At 42.0% G+C, this 19408-nt stretch overlaps 1 protein-coding gene and 1 long non-coding RNA gene across 7 annotated transcripts in view; one reads left to right on the top strand and one right to left on the bottom strand.

The window, feature by feature from the left end:
• The window catches only part of mettl14 (methyltransferase 14, N6-adenosine-methyltransferase subunit), a 36978-nt gene extending 19228 nt beyond the window's left edge, over positions 1–17750 (top strand). For all 3 annotated transcript variants that reach the window (XM_061679810.1, XM_061679811.1, XM_061679813.1), the window contains 5 exons: positions 933–1074; positions 3642–3734; positions 6673–6789; positions 16872–17082; positions 17180–17750. In XM_061679810.1, the coding sequence (XP_061535794.1) occupies positions 933–1074; positions 3642–3734; positions 6673–6789; positions 16872–17082; positions 17180–17487 (871 nt within the window). In that variant the 3' untranslated portion in view covers positions 17488–17750. The remainder of the gene's footprint in view (positions 1–932; positions 1075–3641; positions 3735–6672; positions 6790–16871; positions 17083–17179) is intronic.
• Positions 6811–19408, bottom strand: part of LOC133404163 (uncharacterized) — a 41031-nt gene continuing 28433 nt past the window's right edge. For 2 of the 4 annotated variants that reach the window (XR_009768792.1, XR_009768787.1), the window contains 2 exons: positions 18821–18878; positions 14702–15203 (listed from right to left, as the gene is read on the bottom strand). This is a non-coding gene — a long non-coding RNA (uncharacterized LOC133404163). Of the gene's footprint in view, positions 10798–14701; positions 15204–18146; positions 18879–19408 lie in introns of those variants that run through there. The other 2 variants (XR_009768789.1, XR_009768790.1) reach the window with 2 other exon arrangements.

Below are 19408 nucleotides of genomic sequence, written 5' to 3' on the forward strand. Positions count from 1 at the left end.
TCTTCTCTCGAAGTCTTCTTCCAACAGTGGATTGTGATCGCTTCACCCCTGCCCCGTGGAGGCGGGTCATCGATGCCTTCCATCCACAGTTGAAGCAGCATTTGTTTTTGTAATGTGAATGACTACATAAAAAGATCGGATTTGACAAAAAAATTCGAGTTGGGCATCATGCCCCGCAGTGTGAATTTAGCCTTAAAAGCTCGACATGAAACTCAGGCTCTCGGCTTCTCACGTAAAACATAACCTGTATAGCTACATGTGTTGTTGTACATTTATAAGGCTGAGAAGCGTTGGGAGTACACAACTCTCGCCTTTATATATTCCGACTCTCAGTGGAAATTGGACATACCGTCACCGCACTGTGTCATGAGTCTCACTACCCACACTGTAACTGTGTTTGCTCAACTTAAAACAAAATTGCAATTTACATACTGGGGCGCAACGATGGACGACTGGTTAGCACATCTGCCTCACAGTTCTGAGGACCCGGGTTCAAATCCGGCCTCGCCTGTGTGGAGTTTGCATGTTCTCCCCATCCTGGCGTGGGTTTTCTCCAGGTACTCCCGTTTCCTCCCACATGCCAAAAACATGCATGGTAGGTTGATTGAAGACTCTAAATTGTCTGTAGGTGTGTATGTGAGTGCGAATGGTTGGTTGTTTTTGTGTGCCCTGCAATTGGCTGGCGACTGGTTCAGGGTGTACCCCGCCTCTCGCCAAAGATAGCTTGGGTAGACTCCAGCACACCCGCGACCCTAGTGAGCATAAGCGGTATGGAAAATGTTTTCCTCACTTTGTCTTTCATAGGTGAAGAGTACCTATGATGGAAATTACAGGCCTGTTTCATCTTTTTAAGTGGGAGAACTTGCACAATTGCTGGCTGACTAAATACTTTTTTGCCACACTGTACAAGTGCGATTGTGTGTCATCATCAGGTACCTGCAGGCCGACCCGGAGCACTTTGACCTGCAGGATTTAAAAAGTGAGTTTGATGTCATCCTACTTGAGCCGCCTTTAGAGGAATATTACAGAGAGTCAGGCATCAGCCACACAGAGCGCTTCTGGACCTGGGATGATGTAAGTTTGCATACTAACTTGATGTTCTTTTTTCTGTTATTTTTTTCTTAGGCAGAATTGTAAGAATGTATATAGTACAGTGTTTTCACCATCATGAAAAACCTGGAAAAGTTATGCACATTGAAAATGTATTTTCCATGTCCTTGAAAAGTTGTGGGGGGAAAAAAAATCTATAAAGTTTTGAAAAAGTCATGGAAATATTGCATGGGTAATGTTTGGAATGCATAAAAAAATAAAATGGTGTAACATGCGATTAAAATTTGATTTGACCCAAAAATGCGATGTCATATTCGTACTTGGATACCAACTCCGAATGTATGTGTGCGCACGCGTGAGCAAGCAGAAGTGTAGTTTAACTTAAAAAAATAACCACGCGACTCCGTACAACACCTCCAATAAGATTATATCGTGCAAAGTACGTTGCGCGACTAACATGGTTAAACCACCTGGGACACATCGTGCAGGAGTAACAGAGTGCCGTTCGCCCCCTAGTTGCGTCCTGGTTGCTGTTTTTTTTTTCTTTTTTGGGGGGGGGGTCGCAGATTTTGTCACCATGGACCCATCTTTGATGTGCTCCCTGCGGCTTCGACCCTCAGCCAAACACCGCACCTGAGTCAGAATCAGGTGGGTAAAACAATAAAATACGTCTTGTGCCAACATTGAGGCAGTTAACAAGTTAAACTAGAACTAAAACGGCGGGACAACTCAAACACGAATAACTGCCTCTAACATTAGCACGTGTATTTGCACTGGAGGCTACTTCCTCTGTCAAGTACGCTCAAGTACACTGCTTTAAAAGGCAGATATGTCAATATTTGTCAACTGTGGGCCTTTGAAGCCCTTTGAGACTTCTGATTAAGGGCAAATTAACTTGAACTGAGGTGATCGTTTTCCGGTTTTATTGTCAACTCAACACTATCTTGCCAAGTCTTTTTTTTGTATGTTTTTTGTTTGTTTTTGTTTTTTACTAAATCTACACACCAGGTTTCCCAACAATGGGAGGTCAGTAACATGAGCCTGTGAAAGTATAAACTTCCCTGTGTGAAATAAACATAACTTTTAAATTGAGTTTCAGAAGTTTGATATTAATACTGGGTAAAAAAAAAAAAAATAGCCCTGTGAGAAATTAAAACGGAGGGGCTCCAAACTTCACAGTGACTTCTTTGTTACATCCTTCGCAATGATGTATGGTTGGTTGAAAACAACCAAGTGAGAGATGAGAACAAACTTCTTTTATCCTGCCTTGCCACCCAGTTTAGAAAGTAAGTACTGTAGTACAAAGCAGGCAAACAACAGGGGTTGTGTCAAATATTGATTTTAGTTTATAAAGCAGGCTTCTAAAAAAGGGATGGCTGTAGTTTGGACAACCTTGATTTAAACCATAAAAACGTTTTTTTAACTTGGCCTGCCCCCTAAAAGAATCAGGAGTTGTTACAAATCAGAAGTAAGAAACGGAATCTGAACCAGAATCATTCAAAGTCGAAGAAGGCCCAACCAGACTCTCCGGCATCTCCTCTCAATGTGGATTCTGAAATATTTGCAAACAAAACGCCGTGAATACTTAATTCTTTCAGTCTTGAAAATAAACTGAAAGGTTTTGGAAAAGTGATTGAAAAGCCATAGAAAACTATTGCTAAGAAAGTGAATGAGCCCAGATATAAGTACATGTGAGCAGCTACACTGGAATTGTGGTAATGTACAAACATACTGTAGGGTATGTACGCCTTCCCCGGCTGCCGTCTTTATCCAGCAGAGGGCAACTTGCACTTATCTGAACATTCATTTGGCTTAACTGTCCAGTCCTGTCCACTTGTGTAACATTTCATTCATTGATTCATTCATTCATCTTCCATACCGCTTATCCTCACGAGAGTCGCGGGCGTGCTGGAGCCTATCCTAGGTGACTCTGGGCAAGAAGTAGGTTACACCCTGAACTGGTCGCCAGCCAATTGTAGGGCACATATAAACAAACAACCATTCGCACTCACATTCCCACCGACGAACAATTTAGAGTCTTCAATTAACTTACCATGCATGTTTTTGGGATGTGGGAAGAAACCGGAGTACCCGGAGAAAACCCACCCGGGCTCGGGGAGAACATGCAAACTCCAAACAGGTGAGGCCGGATTTGAACCCGGGTCCTCAGAACTGTGAGGCAGACGTGGTAAACAGTCGTCTACTCTTCCACTTTATATAACATTTATTTGACTTAATTTTATTTTATGACTCTTAACGCGGAGGCAGTGTAGTGGCCTCATGGTTGGCATGTTTGCCTCACACGGCTCAAACATCCTGTGTGGCGTTTGCGTGTTCTTCTACTGTTTGTGTGGGTTTACCCCAGGTACTCCAGCTTATTCCTTATGTAATTGTTCATAGAAATCAATATAAGTACGAATGGTTGTTTGTCTATATGTGCCCTGCGATTGGCCGGCAACCAGTCCAGGGTGTACCCCACCCGAAATCAGCTAGCACTGGCTCCAACTCACCCGCAAGCCGAATTAGGGTAAGCACGATGTAAATTGGATTGAAGGAAGGACTATTCACGTTTCCTCTCCTGTGGTTGGTAGATCATGAAGCTGGAGATTGAAGAGATATCCGCCCTGCGGTCTTTCGTCTTTCTCTGGTGCGGCTCGGGTGAAGGCCTGGACTTGGGAAGAATGGTAACTCCTTGCCTCACTCTGTCATCTATGCTGGTCTGAGTTCACAGTGTCCACGGGGCTCAAGGAATGCTTCTTATTCTATTCTATTTTATTTATTTTTATTTTTTTTAAATAATATATATATTTTTTTTACTTTGTCAGATGAGATGACAGCATTGTTGTGTGTGTCAAATAGACACAATTGTTTGTGGAGTGATTATTTACACTGGGGCAAAAAAAAGTATTTGGTCAGCCACCAATTGTACAAGTTCTCCAATTTAAAAAGATGACAGAGGCCTGTAATTTTCATCATAGGTATACCTCACCTATGAGAGACAAAATGAGGAAGAAAATCACAGTCTGATTTTTAAAGAATGTATTAGCAAATTATGGTGGAAAATAAGTATTTGGTCACCTACAAACAAGCAAGATTTCTGGCTCTAACAGACCTGTAACTTCTTTAAGAGGCTCCTCTGTCCTCCACTCGTTAACTGTATTAATGACACCTGTTTGAACTCTTCAGTATAAAAATCACCTGTCCACAACCTCAAACAGTCACACTCCAAACTCCACTATGGCCAAGACCAAAGAGCTGTCAAAGTACACCAGAAACAAAATTGTAGACCTACACTGGGCTGGGCAGCTTGGTGTGAATAAATTAACTGTGGGAGCAATTATTACAAAAGACATACAAGACCACTGAAAATCTCTCTCGATCTGGGGCTCCACGCAAGATCTCACCCCGTGGGTCAAAACAATCACAAGAACGGTGAGCCAAAATCACAGAACCACACGGGGGTACATAGTGAAATGACCTGCACAGAGCTGCGACCAAAGTCACAAAGGCTACCATCAGTAAAACACTACCCCACCAGGGACTCAAATCCAGCGGTGCCAGACGTGTCACCCTGGTTAAGCCAGTAAATGTCCAGGCCCGTCTGAAGTTTTCTAGAGAGGATGATCCAGAAGAGGATAGGGAGAATGCCATATGGTCAGATGAAACCAAAATAGAACTTTTTGGTAAAAACTCAACTACTTGTGTTTGGAGGAGAAAGAATGCTGAGTCGCATCCAAAGAACACCATACCTACTGTAAAACAAGGGGGTGGAAACATCATGCTTTGGGGCTGTTTTTCTGCAAAGGGACCAGGACGACTGATCCGTGTAAAGGAAAGAATGAATGGGGGCATGTATCGTGAGATTTTTAGTGAAAACCTCCTTCCATCAGCAAGGGCATTGAAGATGAAACATGGCTGGGTCCTTCAGCATGACAATGATCCCAAACACACTGCACCGGCAACAAAGGAGTGGCTTCGTAAGAAGCATTTCCAGGTCCTGGAGTGGCCTAGCCAGTCTCCAGATCTCAACCCAATAGAAAATCTTTGGAGAGAGTTGAAAGTCTGTGTTGCCCAGCGACAGCCCCAAAACATCACTGCTCTAGAGGAGATCTGCATGGGCCAAATTACCTTCAACAGTGTGTGAAAACCTTGTGAAGACTTACAGAAAAGATTTGACCTCTGTCATTGCCAACAAAGGGTATAAAACAAAATATTGAGATTAACTTTTGTTATTGACCAAATACTTATTTTCCACCATAATTTGCTAATAAATTATTTAAAAATCAGACAGTGACTTTCTGGATTTTTTTTTGTCATTTGTCTCTCATAAGTGAGGTCTACCTATGATGAAAATTACACACCTCTCTCATTTTCTTAAGTGGGAGAACTTGCACAATTGGTGGCTGACTACCTTTTTGCCCCACTGTAGTTCCTCCTGAGGTACTTCCAGAGTGCCACTGTTCATTATGTACTACAGTATGTACAGCTGATTGACAGTGTGACCTTTTCACCCTTTCTAGTACATTGTGATTCATACACAAAGTGTCAATAGTTCCATTTGAGGTTATGTATTACTGGAGAACAGTTGCCAAATGGGTGTAGCTTCTGACTGTTTAGTAGACTGTAATAAATGGTTCTTTATGGTCAGTTTCGTCAAAATAATCGGGGTACACATGAACCTGTTTTTATCATCCTAATTGATTATTTTTTTTTACATTTGAGAAACTCATTTTGTCATTGTTTTTAATGTGGTGAATGACTTGTTAGAGACATCATACAACCACGAAACACAAACATTTGCTCCTCAATTTGTATCTGGAAATAGCACTTCTTCAGGTCGCTTCCTAATTGGCTATCATACCTTTTCGCATTACAATCACAAGAGTTTGCGCCTCTGCCACCGTTGGTGTTGACCCATGCACTTAAATGATAAAGTATATTAAACAAGTTGGACATTGACAGTTGTCGGCCCGACAGGGTGGACGCGGTGGGTCAGAAGCTAATCATCTATGGGGGGTAAACGGAGTGTCTCGGCAGGACGCTAATCATCAACGGGGTGGGGTGGGTGCACTGCTCCCAGTCGGAAAAAAATGAAAAAGGGTGGGGGGAGTGGCGCGGCCAGCTACCAAATGGCCCAAGTGGATGGATTAGGAAAAAATCACCCTTAACACAGCCCACACTACAAGATAATCACTCAGGATAATACTGTATCACTAAGGATAATATTTTTGACATCCGACAATCAGGCCTTTGCTGACTTGATCAGAAAGGCGGGGGAAATGTTAAAATTAGGCCCGATGGTTTGGATGTTCTTACCCTGCTTAATGGATTGTAATATCGTCCAAAGATGGGGTCAGCTGGTATAAAATACAAGAAAAGAAATTGGACACACAAGGTGTTGCAGTAAGAGTATTTGAACGTTTGTTGACTGAATTAGGAGGTCAACCTCATCCTTTTATAGCTGCTGTACCATTAGAAATCAGTCAACTCCGATTTGCCACAGGGATGCTAATGCAAGAAAACATTTTTATGCCCCCTTCTAGCATCAAAACTCAAAAGTGTTCTGTTAAATTTGTATTCAGTTGTAAATCTTGACCTTCACACTCAACACAATGTTTGCAGTGTTTAAGGAAATGGGGCTTCAGGCGTTGCGAAGACATCTGCTGGATCAAGACCAACAAGAATAACCCAGGCAAGACAAAGGCACTGGACCCAAAAGCAGTATTTCAGAGGACCAAGGTACAAGAAATTAATATCACAGTATCCATTTTATTTTGAAGGCTGACGTATTACACCCAATTACATAAGACTGTGGTAACTTGCGTCTTATTACCACAAGACATGCTTTTTTTTTTTTTTTGTGAGATGGCACATTGTCTAGCTATTCTTTGTTCCTTGAAGTGACAGTTGTCTGTCCACTGATCAATGGGACACACAGTACAGTGTGTCAAGAACTGCCCTTGGAGTACAATGTAACAGAAAGTAATATACAGAGCCAAGGCAAGGTACAAATAAATAGTGGTACACTGTGGTATGCAGGATATATTTTGGCTCCCTTAAATGAAATGAAAAATAAAATAAATAAAAATCCCTTAATGGTCCATATTTCACATATACAGTGGGTACGGAAAGTATTCAGACCCCCTTAAATTTTTCACTTTGTTATATTGCAGCCATTTGCTAAAATCATTTAAGTTAATTTTTTTTCCTCATTAATGTACACACAGCACCGCATATTGACAGAAAAAAACAGAATTGTTTAAATTTTGCAAATTAAAAAAAAAAAAAAAACTGGAATATCACGCAGCCGTATTTAGACCCTTTGCTCAGTATTTAGTAGAAGCACCCTTTTGAGCTAATACAGCCATGAGTCTTTTTGGGAATGATGCGACAAGTTTTTCACACCTGGATTTGGGGATCCTCTGCCATTCCTCCTTGCAGATCCTCTCTAGTTCTGTCAGGTTGGATGGTGAACGTTGGTGGACAGCCATTTTCAGGTCTATCCGGAGATGCTCAATTCAAGAACAGTCACGGAGTTGTTCTGAAGCCACTCCTTCGTTATTTTAGAGCTGTGTGCTTAGGGTCATTGTCTTGTTGGAAAGTGAACCTTTGGCCCAGTGTGAGGTCCTGAGCACTCTGGAGAAGGTTTTCGTCCAGGATATCCCTGTACTTGGCCGCATTCATCTTTTCTTCGATTGCAACCAGTCATCCTGTCCCTGCATCTGAAAAACACACCCACAGCAAGATGCTGCCACCACCATGTTTCACTGTTGGGACTTTATTGGACAGGTGATGAGCAGTGCCTGGTTTTCTCCACACATACCGCTTAGAATTAAGGCCAAAAAGTTCTATCTTGGTCTCATCAGACCAGAGAATCTTAGTTCTCACCATCTTGGAGTCCTTCAGGAGTTTTTTTAGCAAACTCCATGCGGGCTTTCATGTCTTGCACTGAGGAGAGGCTTCCGTCGGGCCACTCTGCCATAAAGCCCCGACTGGTGGAGGGCTGCGGTGATGGTTGACTTTATAGAACTTTCTCCCATCTTCTGACTGCATCTCTGGAGCTCAGCCACAGTGATCTTTGGGTTCTTCTTTACCTCTCTCACTACGGCTCTTCTCCCCTGATTGCTCAGTTTGTCCGGACAGCCAGCTCGAGGAAGGGTTCTGGTCGTCCCAAACGTCTTCTATTTAAGGATTATGGAGGCCACTGTGCTCTTCGGAATCTTAAAGTGAACTCCAATTGCAATGACATTTGGTATAGATATTAATAAATAAAAACTAGAATCATGGATAAATAAACGGTGACACCGTACTTTACCTATGAAAAAGCTCCACCCCTCTCTGCACCCGATTGTTCAAGACATGCGAACACAGGTCCGATGACACGACCACAAAGTCCATTATCAAAATGCGGCCTGTCCTGGTGGAGCTTGGGCTCTACCAGTCTTCTCTGTTCAAACAATTATACAGTGGAACCTTGATAAAACAGACTCCGAGATAACGGATATCAAATAAAACAGACCATCGGAACTGAACAATATGTCCAAAAATAGTTTCAATTTGTCACCTAAAATGCCGTTGACAAAGTCTGTTAGTTCCAGAATTGGGCGCTGATGTTTACTGGCGCTGTGGCACAATGCAGGCAGAGAATGGGACTGATGTATTTCCAGGTCACACATATACAATAATGCTAGATCCTCCCCTGCCTACGTGGTGGCCATGTTGAATGGGGTGATATGCTTTACACATTGATGTCTGTTTTTGATGCAGTGCTGCCTGAGGGATCGAAGGTCCAATGTTCATCAATACACTTGTCCATCTACCAAATATTAACCAAAAGTACAAATCAAAACCTTTATTATTAACATCATCCTGAGTTTCAGCATCTCTCACAGTTTTCATTGTCTGAATAGCTTCTGCTATTGCATGTCCATCAGCAGCATTGTCACGAATATAGGTACAGCAGGTGTCGTTTATTAGAGCACAAACTCCTCCTTGGGCAGCAGTCAGCAAATCAAGGGCCATCCTATTTTGTAAGACCATTATTCTCATCTCATTCATTTGGTCACTTTTTGCTTCCCGTGCATTGAAAAGGCTTGGTCTGTAGTCCATGGTTTCAACTCTTAACATCACCTTCCCTGTACCAAGCCATGGAAAAAGACTAAGCAACATCTTTTCCCTTGTCCCCCATAATTTAAATTCATCCGGTACATTTGAACCCCAAATTGGATCGTGTGTTTTAACCGTAGGACCTGACAACTTTCTTTTACATCTGTTTCTTCCAAGTGTTGATGCATAAAGGACATAAGTATGATCATGAACTCTAACTGGGGCACATACGCCTCCCCAATTGGCAGGGAGTTGTAGATAAAGTTTGTCTCCGCACACCCAATAGAACCCATCCATTGCAAAAGTGTTTCCCTTAAATGGATGACTATTGTCAGGTATATACTCAGTTTCTCCAGGCACATTCAGCTTTTTTCTCATCTATGTATCGACCGCTTATGTATCCCCTTAAGCATCCCCGTTGAGACCCAATCTCCCCGTTTGACTTCTTTTTGCAAGAAACAGGTATCAGGGTGTTCTCACAATGGCATTTTTTGAAAGCTCCTAAAAATAGCCTTCCACTTGCAGCATAACAATCAGTAAATTTGGTTTTGTCTGGGATATACACATGGTCAGCCATCAGGCCTGCGCCATTAATCTTTTTAAATATAAACATTTCACCACATCCTTGCCGAATTTGAAGTAACGTGTCGTTTTTCCAGGTATAAGCTCCAGCATTTGTCATTCTTCCTTTTATAGCAAAATCAACTACACGTGGACGTCGAATAATTTAGTGACACTAGCTCAATTCTTTGATGACTTGAGGAGATTGGCATTTTGGTACAAACATAACACTTAGACTTGTTGTTTACCTTTGCAATCATTGAAGTATACCTGTACCATGTGTTCGTTAAGTAAATATGTGATATATTCCATCCATCATGGAGCATGTCATGATGTTCATTTGACACAAATCGTAATCTTCTAACAACAATATCAATACCATTTTCTTCCTTTCTTTACAAAAGCCATATCAGTGGTGGAATCATTAACACTACACACAACAATATTATACATAATATTGCTCTTGGCGTGCAGTCAATGTGATGTCGCATGGTCTTTTCAATTCCTGGTTTCCTCTTAAGCCAGAAAGCAATCATCTTTCTATCTTCTGAGAGGGAGAGGTTCCTAGCACTTCACCTCTCTTTTTGCAACTAACAGTATTCTTGTCCCGTTCTCGACCAACGGTGTGTATTATTCTGCTTCTGTGCCACTTCTCACTCTTGCCCGTTCAGGAAGGACAAAAGAAGGACGGCCCACAATGGTTTGGATCGCACTTTACCCCCCTGTTGATGCGGGAGGGGCACGGATACCCTCTCAGTCACTTCCTGCACGATGCTCAGGTCGTGCGACTTCACAGCTCCTAAGAAGTTGGGGGAGTTCTAGGGAGCAAGCTCCCGTCTTCACTGACGTTGATAGGTTCTATATGCCTAACTCCCTTTGTAGTCAGACTCCGGGTGAGCTACTTGTCAGTGGTACCTGTCTCTTGCAGTGTGACAAATGGATCCAAGAAGCTCGTTAAGCGATCCTCACAGCAGTTGGGGTCGTCAACAACACTTGAAATGGACCTTCCCACCGCGGACTGGACCAACACTTTCCTTTGATCATGACCCAGTCTCCAGGTTTGATGGGATGTCGGCCTTCCTGCAGGGGTAGAGATTCATCTAGCATTTGATTAGACATTTTCACTTCTTTGTCGTTAAATACTTTCCTTATATAGTCACTTAAATCAATTTCTTCCATTTGCTCAGGACTTAACGGGCTATTTACAATGGGTAATTTAAATGGTCTTCCGTACAGCAGAGACTGCATGTGGAACTTTGAGTGTCAGCTGATGAAACAACACAATATCCGCTGATGCCTGCACGGCCATTGCAGCTGCAAGTATAGCCTGCACACAAATTGGCATTGCGTGTGCAACTGCATCAAGCCTAGTTGAATAGTGCTACTGGCCTGAGTTTTGCTCCATGTTTTTGCGACAAAACCGAGGTCGTGACCGTTTCGACAATCAACTGTCTGTTCAAATGGTTTTTCATAATTTGGCAATGCCAATACTGCTGTTCCTGCCAAAATTATTTTCAATTCACAAAATACTCTTTCTCCTTCCTTTGTCTGAATTTTGTCTGACATTGTCATTGGTGTTGCATAAATAACATTTTGCAACAGTGTTGTTATCTCTGCGTAATTAGCTACCCAACTCCTGCAATAATTGCACAGCCCCAAAAAGACATCATTTGTCGTTTTGTTTCAGGTTGTGGAGCTGACAAGGTGGCTTCTTTTCTCATTGGGTCCACATGACTACGCTTGCAGTCAACATATGACCTAAATATTTCACTTCTGTCGCACAAAATTGTAATTTAGCTTTGTTCACTTTATTTCCCGTTTTGGCAAGCTGTTGCAACAGAGCCAATGTGTCTTTTTCGCAGTCCTGTTAATTTTGTGATGCCACAAGAATGTCATCCACGTAAGTCAAAATCTGACTTTCACATGGAGGATCAGATGTGCCCAAGCAAGTGTTGATTGCTTGGGAGAATATTGTGGGACTTTCACAATATCCTTGAGGTAACCTGGTATATGTGTATCTTTTTCCTTCAAATGTAAATGCAAACCAGAATCTGCTATTCGAGTGTACTGGTATAGAGAAGAATGCATTACTCAAATCCACAACAGAAAATATTTTTGCGTTGGAACCCAAATGATTTAACGGCGTGTGGATCGGGTACACTTGGCGCTCTAGCAATCACTGCTGCATTTACTACTTGCAAATCATGGACCAACCTCCATCCTACAGATGGGGGTGCTTTCTTTACTGGAAATATTGGGGTATTGCATGGAGAATCTAGACACTCAATTAACACTCCTGCTATTTTTATCAATCACTGCTCTTCTGCCTTCTTTAGCATCTTGCTTTAATGGATATTGTCTTTGACATGGACGATATTAATTTTTGGCTCTAATTTTCACTGGCTCACATGTTATCATTAGGCCAACATCAGAGCTGTTTTTTTCTTTCCATAATTCATCAGGAAGCTAGTTTAGCTGCTCTTCCTGCTCTTTGGTAAAAAAAAAAAAAAAAAAAAAAAAAAGTGCTGTCATACCTCTTCTATTTGTGTGTCTTCAATGTGCTGCGCTGGCATCATTCTTATGTGCCATCCTCAGTACATTGTCCACGTCTGCATTGTTTTGCTAAAGTCTGTTCTTTTCCCAGACCTTTGCTCCCAATCTGTAGCTCTTTGCCCTCGAGCTGCCCTAAGACCTAAATCTACCCATGTCTCATGTTTGCTTCTCATTAGAGACGCGTGTGAAATTGTATGATTACAAAACAGTTTTTCTGCCTCGTTGCTTCAAGCGACTGCTACTACTGCACTAGTCTCATTCCAGTACAAATATAACAATTGCACTGTTTGTGGCCCTAATTTGTTCATATTTGTGGTCAGGACCAGGGGTCTCCTTGTATCTCAATGTGATATGCAAATTGTTTTTTGTCATTTCATCTTCAGGCTTCTTAACCTTATCCTCAGCACATCTAATCAATTCCTCCACTGCCCACACAGGGGGTGCATTCACCAAACCCAAACTCCAATAAAAATTTGGAGTCCCATTTGTCCTCACGCACATATATATTGTTTTCTTTGCCCAATCTTTTTGCCATCATTCCATCTTTGAATGGGACAACTGCAATGTTTAATACTGTCATTAAATCTCTGGCCAGTAAATTTACTGGGCATTGTGGGGCCACTACTAGGGGTGCGCTAACCTGGTTTCCTGTTTCTGGATCATGGATGACTCGTGGCTCTGTCAGGGTGTCTATATTTATTGCTCCACTAGAAACTGTGATGATTTTCTCTTTAGACATTTCAACATTCTGTGTTTTTTTTCTTATCACTGTTCTACATGCTCCTGAATCACACAAAAACATGTAACTTTGTCCAGCTACTTCTAGAGTAACTTCAGGTTTCGTCTTTGAACTTAAATAAACTTCTGTTGCTTGTATGTCTACTTGTTCTAATTGATTTGTATTATTTTCTATTCGTATGTCGCTAAACGTCATCTTTTACAATTTGTCTTTATTCAGACTTATCTAGTCATGCTGAACTTCTGATATTTATTTTCTGAGGACAATCCCTTGCCCAATGTCCTTCTTTGCCACAATTCCAGCAACCTTCTGCATTCAGTTTTGACTGATTCCAATTCTCTCTTCCACTATTCCAACCTCCTCTTCCTTTCCCAGGACCACGGCATCTGCTGTGTCCTCTACCTCTTCTATTTCCAACATAATTTACTTCCTCTTCTCCTTCAGTACACCAGAATTTCTCTCCTCACTACATTTTTTTCTTTTTATTTCGTACTACACTTTCAGCATGTCGAGCATGATTCATGAACTCATCCAAGCTTTGAGTGGCCAGGTTTACATCATGTTTTTTAATCCACACTTATACTTCTGGTCTCATTCCATTTAGCAATGCATTTTTTTAACTGCTGTTGATATGCTCTGCCTACCTGTCCATCTATGATACCACTATTTGTTCAAAACACTTCCTCAAACTGTGCCGTAAACTCATCGACTGGTTCATCTTCTTTTTGCACGGTCGCACTTATTTGGCCATAGTCTACTCTGTGACTGAATAGTTGCCTCATTCTCTCAAACACATAGTAGTTGGTCTGCAAGTTGTTGACTGTCAGCAGGTAACGGTGCAGGAGGGTTTCCTCCCATTGGATTAAAATTGCCTCGTACTCTGCCCCAATCTATTGTGAGGGCAGTCTGCAATGATTGCTGTATTTCTAATCCATTTAAGTGATATGTGCTAACCAGCTGTTGCATATCACGGCACCACTCTTCTACATCTCTTTTGTAAGGTGTTAAGCGTTCCACTGCTTTTACACCGTTCTTTTGACCAAGGTCTGTAAACAAGAATTGTTCTGCCTTCTCTGCCTCCTTCACCTTCACATGCAGGATTTGCCACTTCGATCATGGGATACAGGTCCCCTTCAGTTAAATCTTGCAATTTGGGAGAGGAGTCTGGACTTAATACTCCACCCATCATTCTGCTCCGATTTCCCACACCACCAGTTTTACATCTTGATTGCGCTAGTGTGGCTGGAAGAGGCGGATACAGACTTATCACATTCTTGTTTACAGAAGGCAGAGGAGAGTCAGTTTATGCTGGAGGCTTTTCCTCCCCCGCAGGGCCAGATAAGAGAGGAGCAGAGGCCTCAGGTGCCCCTCCCTGTTGTCTGCGCCCCTGCTGTGTCTCGTGTCTTCATTTCTTATAAACAATCTTTGTTTAGCGTCTAACTGACCTTTTTTCCAGTCATGCGCTACTACTGCCCAGCTAATAGCTGCTGCTGTTTCTTTATCTAACTTAACCTGTTTTTTTGTACTTTCTGTTCTTAGTTTCTCTTCTTTCAACTTTTCGGTCCCTGGTATTGTCAATTTTCCGTTAAAATTATATTTCTTTTTCCACCTGAGCACATACTCCGTTGAGCTTTCATCCTTTTGTTTCATATATTTTTCATCTCCTGTGATCTCCTCGTCACTCTGATTCTTACAACAATTATTTCCCATTTTCTGGTAACTATGACAATACTTGCAACAAACAGAGTGAACATCTCTCAACGGAGCAAGCTCAACCTTATTACGGGTTTCACTTGTTACTTCTAGCGTGAGGCAGCTACACTTCCTGTAACTAATATGTTCCACGTGGGAACTTGGTACACCTCTCTGTTGTAGAAGAAAAATCTAAATTAGAATACATGTAATTTCTTAAATTTTCGGTCCCAACCGCAACTGGATCATGTGACTGAGAGCCCACATGACTGAGAGCCCTGAGTGTTTTAAGTTATCTTATTGTGCCGTAACATATTTCAATTTGTCTGCAGTGTTTTTTTTAATCACGTACATGCAAATCAGTTGCCTTTAGGCGAAATTCACCGTTTTGAACTCAAAATAGGCCATTTACGTGAATCGTATAGATCTGATGAGTTTTTCCCTGGGAGAAGGGGGGCGGGGGGCCGCCGTCGCTGTCGTCGTCGTCATAGGCACTCGGGACCTGCTTTGGAAAAGTCACAGGAGTTGAGAAGACCAGAAAAAACACTTCCGCCGCTTCTGTTGCTAAGAAGTAACGGTACTATTACTTCGTTACAATGATCTAAATGTCGCTCGCTACTTTTATTTATCAATTATTGCTTATTTATCAACTATTTTGTGCGCGAGACTACCGCTTCGACTTCCGCATTGGCCGCTGTTTGCCCCAATCTAAATTAAGCGCTAGTGACGTTTAAGTCTAATTCACCAATCAAACGTCACGAAAGTCACATGACCTCACAAGTCGTCTTCTATTGGGCTTTCCGGGCATAGGTATTAACACTAGATAAGCCGGGAGCCCGGCTGATCGTCGTGCCGCCGTGGCGGCCATGTCGGGAAGGTCGTCGTTACTATGAAGGCAACGGCGCGCCACTCTTGTTTACATTTAGACGAACAAAAACAACAGCTTTCGTGTATTGTAGTATTTGTCTGCCCAGACGTGGATATTTCAGCAAGCTTATAACTTGAGAAAACACCGTGAAGTAAATTGCAAATGTTGGTTACTCTACCCCTACTCCCAGCGGAACCACGAAGCACACGTTACATCAGCGACAAGAGCTGATACGCGAGTACATCTTGTATTAATTAGGCAACGCGCCTACAATTATCTAATTGGTTTACGGATGTAAAAGTTAAATGTATTGAGCGACAGAGCGATGTTAGGGATTGTCCCAACACAGAATTAACTAACTTCAAATTCAGAAATGGCCAATAAAAACAAAAATACTGGACGTAATATTTTCCTTGCGGGGTGCATTTGGGATTATCCTTTGAAGTTGGTAATAGTGAAAAATGATAAGAGACAATGATTTGAGTCAATTCTTTTCCAGAATGAGATTGCTTAAAAAGGAGGATTCTATTCATGTGGCACAGCTTGAAGCAGGCATCAGGTGCAGGTAGAGATGGGCCTCGTTCAAGTTGGAGGCCAAAACAAAAAAGCAAAGAAATGAGGCAAATTTAATTTTGAATCTTAAATTTGTACATCAACATGTACTTGAGCAGTGTAAATACATGTTTTTCTGTGTGAAGATTTTTTTTTATTTTGCCTTAAGTCTTCCAGATTGCTTAATTTATGTTAAAATCAAAAAACCTCTCTGCGGGGTCCTTTTTCATGCCTTAGCACATCTGTAATTACAAAAAGAAGTTTGAATTTGAAATGTTATTTCATGCCATTTTATTGTTTACATTTTATTTATTTTTTTCCCCCATGAAAAATACGTAAGGTCATCTCTACCAGCTTTTTGCCTCGCAGTGACTCTGTATGTTATGAGATATATTTGATTTATTACTTCATTTACGGTATATTTAAATAGTGACGATTCGATCAATATGTTTTTCCTCCTGCCACCTATTTAGCAGAGCTCTTCAAACTATACAACTAATTTTACCTCAGCTGTGGTATATTGAAAATACATTTCCAAACACTAAGTCAAATTTAGACTTTTGGTACATCTAATTGTACTGACATATTGTCATACATATATACACGGGAAGAAATTGCTGTGTGGGGCGCGGGATTGTCTTGGTGAGAGCGCAAGCAAACTTTTGGTATGACGCTGTGCCAAGTCGCCGCGACGTCTCAGCCAGTGAGATAAGCTCTCAAACCAAAATCTGTAACAAGGTTTCTTTCCAGGAACATTGCCTGATGGGGATCAAAGGAACGGTGCGGAGAAGCACAGATGGCGACTTCATCCATGCCAATGTGGACATCGACTTAATCATCACGGAGGAGCCCGAGATGGGAAACGTCGAAAAGCCCGTCGAGATCTTTCACATCATCGAGCACTTCTGTTTGGGCCGCAGGAGGTTGCACCTTTTTGGACGAGACTCAACCATCAGACCGGGTGTGAAAGACGTTTGTGTTTGTGTGTCGCTATCGTTTCTCTTCTTGTTCTGCTGGGTCTCTAAACATCTGTAACTGCCTAATGTCTCCCCCTGCAGGCTGGCTGACAGTGGGCCCCACTCTCACCAACAGTAATTTCAACTCGGAGAGCTACGCCGCACATTTCGCTTTGCCAGAATCCCACCTCTCCGGTTGCACAGAGGAAATCGAGCGACTGCGGCCCAAATCGCCACCTTCTAAGATGAAGTCTGACCGCGGTGGCGGAGCACCCAGAGGAGGGCGCAGCGGTCCGAACGCAGGGAGAGGTGGGGAGAGAGGTCGGGAAAGAAACAGACCAAACTTCCGTGGAGACAGGGGCGGATTCCGGGGCCGGGGAGGACCACACAGAGGCTTTCCCCCACGCTAGCGCCATAAGGCTAACCCAACTGGCGCTAGTTAGAGGCATCCTTAGACCTGACTGTAAACAAGTTTCTACTCATAAAAGGCCCCTTTGATATCCACCCACCTGCCACATTTGGTACACCAGCACAATCTAATGTGCTCTCATGCAAGCTCCATGTCTGGCTTCTTGACTGTAAACTCCATTCAAGTGTTTGGCCTCCAGCAATGTTCTTTCACAAAGATTTTACAAACGTTCACCCAGAGTCTGAATACACTGTTTATCCAGCATTGTTGTGTCAACTATTCATTTGTCTCAACATACTGTATCAGTAGCATAATTGCCTCAGTCATTTTCGAATGTCATATTCAACAAACAAGAAAAGTCCAGTTTCCTCGATTCGACCTTTGCGGATTACCGTGACCTGGATAACTGATAATCGATACAAAGGGGGGGTAATTTATAACAAGCATATTGGTGTTTTTTTTTATTGGTGAAGGAGGGTCAACCAGTTATTAAATCCAAGTCCAAGGGTTGACTTACTTTTTCCTCCCTGTCCTGTGAATGTTTATTTTACGTATAAATATGAACATATATATAATTGTTTGTCAGGTATTAATTTCAGCAGACTGTTTATTCTTGTGATTGAGATGAAGATCAGACTATATTTGTCTTTAAATTGGAAATGCAATTATGTTATTGGGCTAATAGAATGATTTTGTATCTTTTTTTTTTTTTTTCTTTGGTCCATCTCACAAAAAGACACTAGTGGCAAGATGGTGTTGAAATCCTAAAATCAGTTAAAATCTGAAATGGAAATCATGGTGTAAAACAGCACAAAGGAACTGAAAGGACAATCGTTTTTTAATACTGTACTAATACTTTTTTTTTCTGATTTGGGTTGAAGGGATCGTGTCCGAATAAACCTTTTTACAATTTCACTTGTATTCTTTAATAATTTCATACACCAAATATGATGTCGCTGTTACAGTATACCAGTGTTAAAATGCTCGAATAGTCGTAACAATGGAACATTCGTTTTCGTCGCCACTAAAGGGAGTTTTACAGCGCCAAATTTACATACCACAAAGCTCTTAGGTTTGGTTTTCCATTGAGATGAATGCTTTAGTCACTGAGAAAAAAATTCCAAATTAGTCACAAGTGTCTGGTGTGCCGTATAAATACTTCAGTAATATAATACAATTGTTTGTAACACGAAGCGACAGGACACGTGAATCTTGTTTGTCATTACAGCATTCCACCTCTGATACTACATCCGTGTCCCTGCCAGGAAACATTCTTAAAAATAATGGATGCTTTCAAAGTGTGTCGCATTTCGAGAAGCACATTCATTTCTCACCTCAAACCAGGAAAAACCGGAACGACACTGTCACCTGATGTTACCAAGATGAAGAAATCTGACATGAGACACAATAAAACATCAATGACAAGGTAATATAAACTACAAAACACATCCAGCCATCCATTTTCTGAACCACTTTTCCTCACTAGGGTCGCGGGCGTGCTGGAGCCTATCCCAGCTGTCAGGCAACCGGTTCAGGGTGTACCCCGCCTCCTGCCCGATGACAGCTGGGATAGGCTCCAGCACGCCCGCGACCCTAGTGAGGAGAAGCGGCTCAGAAAATGGATGGATAATTACTGTCATCATCACCGTAATTATACCAAATAGCAGTTGAACTAGCTTGCCTAGCGCAGGTCTTCCATATTGTACAATTCATTCTAGTTGAGATTTTGTAAGGTACTGCACTAAAAAAAAAATTTCTAACCAAATTTTAATTATTTTGTTTTAGCATAATGTTAATGCCTGCGATTGGCTGGCAACCAGTTCAGTGTGTACCCCGCCTCTCGCCCGATGACGGCTGAGATAGGCTCCCTTGTGAGGATAAAGCGGTTCGGAAAATGGATGGATGGATGTTAATGCTACTTC

This window comes from Phycodurus eques, chromosome 6 (assembly GCF_024500275.1).
Source record: "Phycodurus eques isolate BA_2022a chromosome 6, UOR_Pequ_1.1, whole genome shotgun sequence".
In the NCBI taxonomy this organism is placed as follows: Eukaryota; Metazoa; Chordata; class Actinopteri; order Syngnathiformes; family Syngnathidae; genus Phycodurus; species Phycodurus eques.